Here is an 11551-nt window from a genome sequence, read left to right as displayed (position 1 = left end):
TAAAAATTAACAAATGTTACACCTAACGTTCTTATTCTGTGTCGTCTCTGTTTCTTGTAATCTTATTTGTATCTATGAGAAAGTATAGGATTAAATAATATATCATTAATACATGCGTCAATATTTCACGTTTTATAATATCACATGGTTTTGTAACCGCTTTTGAACAATGGATCTTTTGAATTATTATTTTTGAAGATTTATCGCTCATAGATTATACTTTAGTAATTGACTTGTTTTTTCTTATTTAAAACAAAATTAACAACACCAGCAGGGAAAATATGGAAGAAAAATGGCTAATGAACTAAAATTTGAATGTTTAAAATTCAAATATTTATTTTACTTGGAAAAAAGGTAAAAGTGTGCCTTGTCAAGGGGATATTTTAAATAGGTTTTTAAAATAAGGAAGTATACTTCAAATGCAGATCAAATTGAAATGAAATATAAAATAAATGTCTAAATGCGCAGGCTAGAGGACATTCAGAGCCTGTGGCACCAACAAAAGGGAGAAAGAATGAATGAAAACCTAGTCATGGTGTTATCAGAGAGGAAAAAAAAAGTGTTCACCTAAGCTTCTTTCAAACAAAGATGTATATATCTGCCTTGAATGTTATTGAGGTATTTAAAAGTACATGTAAGAAAGATGTACATGTATTTCACATTACGAAAAAGATGATGAACTTTAATATTAGCCAAAATCCCTTTAAAAAATATTGACAACAAAAATGTTATTTAATTATATATAAAAATAAATGATATCTCTTCAAATAAGATCTGATTGGCCAAGAAAATCAGGTGACCCTTGTGATAGCTCTGAAACAAAAGGCCACGATTTACATGATGGTTCATAGTTGAGACGTCATAATAAGGCGACTGAAATTATGATTAAAGAATTTGATTGAAAAGATTGTTCTATGATTGTGTCGATTGAAGTGCGGAATGTGTAATATTTAGAATAATTTTTTTTTTGGTTGACTAAGTCATATGATTTTTCATGGGAAAGAAATCCTCATTTTCCAGTTACTGGGTTAGAAAAATGTCTTTAATCATAAAAAAGCAAAATGTTTGCATAATTCTTAATTATAATATGCAAAACACTCTAGTACGAAAATTCTGAATGTTTCATATCCCATGGTTTGGTTTATACACTAGACAAAATTGCTGATGCAACACTTGTTAATTCTTATTTGTTGATTGAAAATTTGTCGGAGAGCTTCTAGCGTATATAATATGCCATTATTTCCAAAACATTAAATTGACAAATACCTTGTTATCATGAAAAGACCCTTGAATAACCTACTTTTCCGAAAAGCAATTTTCAGCTGTGCATTGTGCACCATTTTTGTCTAGATATGAAATTCTTGATCACTATAGGTGGTTTTTGAGGTTTCCACAGAGATATCACCCTAGTTATAAATCAAATAACAAACAGTCATTGACTCTCATATAGCCCAGTAGTCATCCGGCGCCTAAATACCCATACAAAGTCAACTCAACTTCCAGTTGATCTAGTTTTGTAGAAAAAAAATTCAACTTATTGTATGCTGCTAACTTAAAGTCGTGGTTTATCTCTTGTAAACAATTTCATGTTTGATAATCTATTGACACCAAATTTTCATGATTGAAATTCATAAATATTTTACTGCTTTCATTTTTTACAGATTCCTCTAAAGGATTACCCTTCAGACGTCATGCACACAGTTTTTAAAGTATCAAGTTTTATTTTAATATAATATCGTAATATAAACAGCTTTCTATACTGCTTACATGCTCTAAAGGGCAAAGTTCAAGGTCATTTTTATTTCAAATTTGGGGTATCAATTTCTGTCGCCTTTAATTTGTTGAGGCTTTTCTTTTTAATTTTTCTTTTTCGAAATATTTCCTACTTTGAATTAGATGTCCCGATAACATTGAACTGTTTTAGATGTCTGCCATTAACAGCTTTGTATAAGAAGGTCTTTATTTTTTCTGTCTCTTTTTCCCTTTTGTTTCCTGTAACCCTGTAATTGTTCCTTTACAAGTCCTTTTAGTCATTCGTTTTATGTTTTAATTCATTTTGAGCTCAACTTCCTTATTCTTAACAAAATTGTTTTCAGTGTTTCCTTGTTAAGATATAATATTACGATTTTTACGTAATTCTCCTAGTCAAAGTGGCCTTCATGTTATGAATATTCAAATCTCAATTCAGAATATGTATTTCCATGTCTTTTTTTATGAGATCCTGTTTATTTTTTTATTTTTTTTTTTGTTAATAGAATACAAATATGTTTTTATACTGAAACAAGCTATTAATTTTCAACGAAAATTTTATTGAACATTTTTTGCTCTATACAAAAGGGTCGACTTAAAACTAACGGTATTATTTCATCGGTTATATTGATGGTTGCATGCATTAATTCAGGAGAAGTATATGGTCAAGATTATTAAAAAGGGCACATTCAGTCTTTGTATAAAAGTAATGAATTATAAATATATTTAAGGAATGAAGCTAATTTCAACTTATGTTATACGATATAACATAACTTGTGGCAGTTTACGCTTTATAAACCGCGAAGCAGTTTATAAAAAAGCGCAAACTGCTCCAAGTTTTTTTTATATTGTATAACATAAGTTGAAATTAGCTTTATTCTTTATAATTGAATTTCAGTGTAGACGATGATATAATTTTTCCGCCAGAATAAGGTTTCAAATTGAGCATTATTTTAAAAGTAACGTCAAGCGGAGTAATACGCTTTTGACATTGTGACATCAGCAAGTTGTTATACAAAATATTATATGTTCTTCTGAATAATTCAGCCAATGAAATTGCTTGATACAAGTCAAATTAGATTATTAAGTAATAAAACAGGATGTGTGCAGTCCAATTTAATCAATCTAATGGTTTTTCTTTTCATGATAGTAAAATTTAAGTAAAACGATTTTAAATGGACATGTAAATAAATCAATTACTTAAAATCTAACGCTTGTTAAAGCTGATTCTGCAAAGATATAAAAGTACCCTGGCAGTTAAAAACTAATGTCTGTTAAACAATAACGTGGACTTGTTGCACAGAAAAATTATTTGACGACGTAAGTAAGCAAAAAATCGAGAATCATATAAACTACTTATATGGTTATCAAAATTTTATATCAGAATTTTGTATGGATTGCAATTTGTAACCGGTTAATCGATTAATCGGTCAGAACGATGCTAATCGGTTAGCAAACCCGTAATCGGTTAGTCAGATAAAAATAAAATATATGTAAATTTGAGCGCAGTTTCCTTAAATTCCCTTCTGTATTTTTGTTAGAAAGGAAAGCGCTGCAGAGATTTTTATTCAATGTTTTTACACATTATAATTAAGAATATTTGGAGGTAATTAAATGTATATAGCTCTCCAGATTGAGATCGCAGGGTAATTAGTCAATTTGTAAGTGTTAATTACTGCTTTTATAACATCATGCCATTACCCAGATAGTCCTGTGTTTTTTTTAAAATGATATTAAAACATCACCGTTAAGCAATTTTAATTATTGTATGTCTATATTTTGCCTTTATCCATTTAATTATATTATTATAAAGAACGTTGTAAATTGTAAATAAAGTGAGAGTTCAGACACAAACTAGTTCTGAGTATGGTGACAACGCGGAATTAATTTCTTTAACATCTGCATTGGAAAATTATCCCTGTCTGATTTCTCAAACAAAAATTGTGGTTGTCTTAATTTTTTTTCTTGTCTATTGAAATTAAAATAAAATATACTCTTACGCACATAAAATATCACGATCAAAATAATAAACAGAATGTAACTTCTAACATCTTTGAAGCCTTTATGTGTACATAGTATATCTTGATACGACTAACCGGTTAATCGGTCGGAACGTCTTGCGGTTAACCGATTAGCTATTCTGCAATCGATTGCCATCCCTAGGATTTTGTAAATGATTAGAGTTCTAGATTATTTAACGGGACATATTATGATTTCAAGATGCAGTCGAATTCAAAGGTATTAAAAAATGTGAGCTTTCAGTTTCTCATAACATTTTCCTTTGATCGTGTATTTGATATAATAATTGTAGTTTAAGTTTAATACCGTATCCATAACTCCGCATTTACATCTTTACATCCATAAACCATTTCTGGTCCAGCTTAAAATTGCCTTGAACAAGCGTGCTCTGGTTTGTGTTAAACCCCTAAAAAGTGCAAATATTGCTAAGAATAATTTGACGTCGGTCACATTCTTAAAAGTTTTTTGTTGATCATTTATTTCCATTCCTTTCAGAATTGCCTTTTATAACTCAGATCTAACTATCTAAATTCGTTTGTATGCCCCCGTAAACGAAGTTTCGGGGGTATAAAGTTTTTGTCGTGTCCGTCTGTCTCTCTGTCTGTCTCTCTCTCTGTCCACAGAAACTTTAACCTTGCCCATAACTTTTGACTGGTTGGGGCTATGGCTTTACTATTTAACAGGTGTGTTCATTGTGACAATACCTTTCTTTGGGTTCCATTAAATTTGACCTTTTGACCTTGGAGTTTAACCCACTTTTACACAAAAATTTTGAACTTTTACTTTGGCCATCTTTTGAACAGTAGATACCAGGACATTTATACTTGACATGTATATTGTTTGTGAAAAGACCTTTCATTAAATTTCAACAATCTTGACCTTTTAACCTTGACCTTAGAGATTTATGTACTTGCAAAAAAACTTTAACCTTGGCTATAACTTTTAAGCTAAAAGTGCTAGGGCTTTCATTTTTCACATATTTGATTCTTGTGAGAAGACGCTTCATTTGATACCAAGAACCTTGACCTTTTGACCTTGAAGTTTGACTTACTTTAAAAATACAACCTTGACCATAATTTTTGAAGGGTTAGTACTAGGGCTTTCATACTTCACATATTCAATTCTTGTGACAAGACCTCTCATTTGATACCAAAAACCTTGACCTTGGCCTTGGAGTTAGACCAACTTTTACACCAAAATTGCATACCTTTACTTTGGTCATAATTTTTAAAGGGTAGTTACTATGAATTTCATTTTTCAAATATCACTTCTTTTTGGCAAGACCTTTCATTTAAAACCAAGAATTTTGACCTTGACCTTGGAGATTTCCGTACTTACGAAAAAACTTTAACCTTGGTCATAACTTTGAACGGTAAGGGCTAGGGCTTTCATACTTCAAATATGTAATCCTTGTGAGAAGACCTTTCATTGGATGTCATCAACTTTGACCTTGATTTTGGAGTTTGACCTTACAAATTTTCACCTTGGCCATATCTATTGAACAGTAAGGGCCAGCGCTTTCATACTTATCATATGTAATCTTTGAGACAAGGCCTTTCATTTGAAACCATTAACGTTGACCCTTTGACCTTGACCCAGAGTTTGTCCTTCATTTAAAAATGTTTACTTTGGTCATAACCCTTGAACAGGGGTGCTATGTGTTTTTTTATTTCACATATGTATTATTTCTGAAAAGGCCTTACTTAAGATACCAACATAATTGATCAGCATTAGAGAAAGCTTAACCTTCGCGATGTTGCCATACGGGGGCATCAGTGTTTCACAAACACATATTGTTTACTTTATTATTCACATGTAGAAATATGTCTGGTTGCTAACGTTTCATCAAGCATGCTTTGAATCAATATTGGCACCGTGGTATATGTTTTTATAAAAGTGCTCTGATGAGTCACATCATGAGGTATCTTTTGAAGGAACGTTTGGAGAAAAAATACAATTCATTTCCTTTGTACTTCAAATAATACGTCTGAAATCTCGATTCACAATGATAAAACATTCAAAAGAATTTGATAGAAACTGTTAATTATCTTTTCAAATTTAAAATAAAAATGTGTAAAATCATTTGTGTTTTTTTTTTATTTCGTCAATGCGCCGTTCAGTATTAACAATTATATCAAACAGCAATAATTATTGCAGGATGTGAGAAATAAAATCAATACATTTATCCATAATTTATTTTTTGTTTAAATGTAAATAGTTTCTAATTAAACTTCACGATCACGTATAAAAAAATTACAGTTAAATTAGATATCATGTTATGTAAAAGACGTTGTTTAGTGTGTTTTCAGTTGTAACAAAACGAAATCCTATGATCTGGAAGGCCTTTAATCATTTTGTTTTCTAAATTGACGTACCGTTATACCTAAAATACTGTTCAATATCAATGAAAATTTTTGGAAATTTAAGAACCATTAAAATATTTTTTTCTCGTGTATCAGTTGATACGAAATATTAAAAAATATAGCTTATTGGGACAAAATGATTACTTTATCCCTTACATATAGTGCATATTAGAATACTGAAATAAAACAAAGGTTTGTCATTCCTAGATTTTATAAAGGGATTCCATCCCCCAGGGAAGGTATAACCAGTAACGTTAATTTATAATTATATCTGATAAAAGGGAGAAGTTGGAAGTTGTTGACAAGGAGGAAGAGCTATCTTGCCGTTCCGTGATCGCCGTAGAAAAAGAGCATAGACTAGAGTAAAGACGCTGGTTTTGAGACTTAGCAATTGTTTGAATAAATCTCTTTAAAACATGAATAAACCGGTTTATGTACATGTACCCGATAAACTTTGCTATTGTAAATTACCCAATATCACAAGAAAGATAACTCTGATTTTATTTATTTTCTATAGAGATTTTGATCATCGCAAACACTCATCAAATTTTGGGGAAGTTTTAAGTTTTAAGATATTAAGATTTTAAGATTTTAAGAGATTAATATTAAGACAGTGTGGAACAAAATAATGTTAGAACTAAGACTCCGTATATAAAATCTGCCTGATATGCATCTTAGGATTCATCTATATTGCTCGTACTAAAATGATACATTTTCATATTAAACGCATCAAGTATAAGTACTTTAGGAACGACAACCCTTTTATTGTCTGAGGTCTTTTTTGTTTTGTGATCTCAAAATATTTCCTACTTAATTCTAGATGCCCCGATAATATTTCTATGGCTGCTATAAACGCCTTTGTGTATGAAATTCTTGAAGCTTTGATCTTTTCTGTCTCTATAATTCTTTTCTTCCTGTTTCCTGCAGTGTTCCCTTACTTGACTATTTAGACATTTATTTTATATTTTTATTCATTTTGAAGTTAACTTCCTTACTTTGCTATTATAGGTTTGGTTTAATATCGTATTCACTACTCCACATTAACATTCATGTTGCATTTCTGGTCAAGCATAAAAAAAACTGTCAAACGAGCATGCTCTAATCCGAACCCCAAACCGGAGTTATTTTCTAAATATAATTTAACGTCGGTTAACATCACATAATGACATACTTAAAGGTTCATAAATCCTCTTCTCACTCATATAAAATGTTGCTTAAACCTTTATGATTTTCTATAAGAAATGAATAAATACAGACAATAATAGCATAGTTTGCGAGACAGAATTGGGCAAAGAAGAAACTTTAAGTTAGACTTTCATGTCATAACGAGTTATCTCTCTTATCAGAGTTTCGATGAACCTTAAAAGAATTTTTGTCGATTATCTTTCTCTGTTCCCTCCAGGAATACCTTTTACTCACTTACTGAATACTCAGGTCAAATTTTTTTCAAAAACTTTTAATTTCATTTTATTTTTTTTTATAGAAATGTCGGAATATACCTCTGGCCACATACGTTTTATCAATCATGCTTTGGATCTTTTTGGCGTCATGGATGTGCTACTGAATCACACAACCAGATGTCATTTTTGTAGGTGTTTTGAAAGGGATCACATTGGAGAAAAATTTCAATTTATTTTGTTTTTACTTTAAATATAGATACACAATGATATTTCACAAATTTTTAGAGAAACTATTAGATGCCATTGCGAATTTAAAAAAAAATGAAATGTTTGAAAAAAAAACAAGTTTGATTTTTAAAATTTCGTCATGCTCCGAACAATACTTCTAATAATCTCAAAACAGCAAAAATAATTAGCAGAGTTTGACAAATAAAATCAATACAAGTATCAATAATTTATTTAATCCATAAGAAATATGGTTCTGTGAAATTTTAATTTCAATTGATGTTTTGAAGAGTTAATAATGATAGAAAAGGCGTTTTTTTTTTGACCGACCTACTTCATATTGTCCAGATAATAATATGAATAAAATAGAACATCTGATTCAGACCTGTAAGTTAAATAATACTTTCAAAGTACAGTGTGTACCAAAATTATAACATTCATTTTTTTTATGTTGATTGTCCCTAGTTTTCATCGCTATCACCGACAACTTTTTTCCGTCATATCAGATCTCATGTTATGTGAAAGATGTTGTTTAGTATGTGTCCAGTTGTTAAAAAACAAATTCCTATGATCTACAAGGCGTTTAATCAGTTTGTTTTCTTAATTGCAATACCGTAAAAGCTATTATTCAATATCAATAAAACTTTTGGGAAATTTAAGACCAATAAAATATCTTTTTTATGTATAAGTCGAAAACAGTAAAAAAGGGTTTCTTTATCAATGACACATAATGCATATAAGAATACTGAGATAAAACAAAGGTTTGTCGATCAAGATTTATTAAGAGGATTCCATCCCCCAGGGTACGTGTAACCAGTAACGTTAATCTTATATCTGATAAAAAGGGCAAAGTTTGGATATGTGGACAAGGAGGAACAGCCATTTTGCCGCTTCGTGATCTCCGTAGAAAAAGAGCATAGACTAGTGTAAAGATTCTCGTTTTGAGACTTAGCAACTGTTTAAATAAACGGCTTCAAAAACATGAATAAGACGGTACATACACATATACCCGATTAAATTTGCTATAATTGTAAATTACCCAATATCAAAACCTTACAAATCAGAATCCCATAAGTCAAAAGTCAAACTAGAGGTACTGTGAACAATGATCTCACTAAATGCTACCCCCGCCACCCATGATGTCCATGTGTTGCTATATATTGTTTTACGGTAATGTGTAAAGAGGAATAACTCGTCCAATGAAATGTTATCTAGAAGCTTCTATTTGAGACATCATAAACATATAATGGCAATGTCCATGTTTTGTTATGGGAAACCTAAAATACTTGTCGAATAAAAAAGTGAAATAGGAGGTGCACAATGGCAATATTTTATAAAGATTCTGTGAAAGTTTCATTAAATTTCACTCAGGAGTATAAAAGGAGTTGCGGATAAGAGAAGGGCACCCCAAAGCGTAACAGACGGACGGACGGACAGACAGACGGACGGACTGACGGAAATCCCGATTACTATATACCCTCCCAAGTTTAAAGTGGGGGGTATAATAAAATCTTATTTCCATATTCAAAGAAAGAAGTTCGTATCGGTTGTATCATTAGGTTTTACATACAATAAATACAACAACACGACCCTTCTGTGCACTTGGAAGTAACAAATTTATACAAAATAAGAAATCAATGCAAAACTACAATTCACTTTAAAGGGGACTTCCATTAATGAGAAGGGGACAGTAATAAAAAAATAAACCAAAAAGGAAAATTAGATTGTAATAAAATCTGCATTCTGTAATAAATTTTACTTTTTAGTAAGGAAACCAAAAAACGAACTCATTAAAAAGACATCTAAAATGGACATTGGACTTCATATGTTTAATATTAGCTTGAAGGGATATATTGAGGAAAGAACAATCTTTAATATCAATCGAAACTGTGGAATCTTTTCGGGAAAAAGACGTACCACAACACATTGAATAAGTTTGGAAATACTCAAGACATTTGACAGAAAAATCAGAATTGCAACCAAATTCTTTTTGTACAGCATTACGGCACAGGACATAAAGGCCAGTCAATTACCTAAAATTGGATTAAACAGGAAATAAACATAGTACCAGTGAACAATAATCTTTGCACATTAGGGAGGGAACTTAATGTTGTTCTGTTTATATAGTTGATTGAATTTTCGTGCATATTAATTAAGTAAACGTTATAATTCTCTTTTTACCATGTAACTATAAACATACTCACATCTCAAATAAATTGCTTGAAAAGCTTTTTATGTATACATAATGCAAGATTTACTTGAAGTGAACATGTTGAATTCGTCAATGTTAACAAATTAGTTCAACTTTTCATGTGTGCACAAACAGTTATATATGCCGGATGCCTAAAGTAGAATTAATTATGATTGACGGAAGCCGATCTTAGAAAAGGAATTTTCTTTCTGAGTACACTTTTGATGCAAAAAAAGCAAACACCACTCATGTTAAATACATATCAAATAAATATTTTACAAATTTCAATAATGATAATTATACAGTTAAAAAAATATTATGAAGGTCTTGTTCTTTCAATCCATACTAATTTTCAAATCTAAGTATCAAAAAACTTGTCCAGCATAAAAAGGTAGAGAAATTAGAAACATACGATGTGTCTTTATAGCAACTTAGTCAGTTATTCCGTAAGTTTCAGAGTAATATTCCTGGACTTCATTCAATGATTCCTTCATCTTTTCGATGTGGTTTGTTATATCTTTTCCGAGCTCAGACTTTGAACCATTCGCGATATCTTTACTTGAGGAGACGATTTCCCAAATATCAAAACCTACACCAACAAGAGCAAGAGCAGCCGTTTTACCAATAAGTTTACCGGCAGTCATCCCGATTCCTCGACCTCCTTTCCCGACCAAACGTGCCGTTTTCGACATGACCTGCGCAACTTTCTTTCCTCTTTTAATGGTTTTGAGCATCGTTTTTATTTCCTTTTTTGTAGATTTAGCAACCTCCTTCAAGGTTTCCAAAGCTTCTGTAAAACGATTTTCGGCTTCATCTAGGTCGGTTGTTCTTTTTTGGTCACCTTGTATGATGTCTTCAGCTTCCTTGCATTTTCTCAAAGCATAATTCTTATTAATTTGGTCAGAAGTGAGGTTTGTTATTCCACCAGCTAAGCCTACCCCAGCTGCTATTCCAGCACCAACGGCAGCAGACGTACCTGCTGTGAAGGGTGCAAGAAGCAGAGCTCCAATCATTATGCTTCCGCTTAACACACCAACGCTACTACCTACAATTTGAGTGACATTGTTTTGAAATTCGCCACTGTCCATGTCGGCCACAATTTGCTCTAAATCTCTGATGGCCCTTCTTCTAGTCCTTACCCACTCTTCATACTGGTTGACAAATTCTTTAAGATACGTTTCATATTTGTGTATGGCATCAATTTCCCGATCTGACATAATTAGTCTGGAAATTGAAAAATAAATTCTTGAAGTAATGAAATTTAACAAATTATATTTATTTCGAGATTCCTTGTGAAATTCATCATGGGCAACAATTGTTGCTTCTACATTTCAATAACACATTTTTAAACGTTTAGCTAAGGCTCGTTAACCCATATTCAATTTTTTCTTAGATTGTCACGAGCTGTCCCGGGCGCTGTCTTGCTCTGCTACGAGACAGATTCATCTGATCTAAAGTTCAACCCCCGGTTTTGGGTGGAAGTTAGTATACTTGTAACAGTGATTTATGGTGTCATCTTTATTATTTTTTCTCATTTTTATGCACTTATATCACTTAAAAATTAATGTAAAATCTGTTTAATATATACATGTACATATGAGCAA

The 11551-nt window shown here is 31.4% G+C and overlaps 1 protein-coding gene across 1 annotated transcript; it reads right to left on the bottom strand.

The window, feature by feature from the left end:
- Positions 1 to 10378: 10378 nt before the first annotated feature.
- On the bottom strand, positions 10379 to 11164 carry LOC134235028 (apolipoprotein L3-like). The gene has a single exon (XM_062717113.1). It carries the CDS (start codon positions 11162 to 11164, stop codon positions 10379 to 10381), a length of 786 nt encoding a protein of 261 aa, XP_062573097.1.
- Between the last annotated feature and the right edge of the window lie 387 nt (positions 11165 to 11551).

Source organism: Saccostrea cucullata, unplaced genomic scaffold, assembly GCF_032062105.1.
Source record: "Saccostrea cucullata isolate Sc308-1 unplaced genomic scaffold, CSIRO_AGI_Scuc_v1 ctg14340, whole genome shotgun sequence".
NCBI classification, from domain to species: Eukaryota; Metazoa; Mollusca; class Bivalvia; order Ostreida; family Ostreidae; genus Saccostrea; species Saccostrea cuccullata.
Note: the sequence above shows the minus strand (reverse complement) of the source record. Positions and strands in the feature narration are given on the sequence as shown.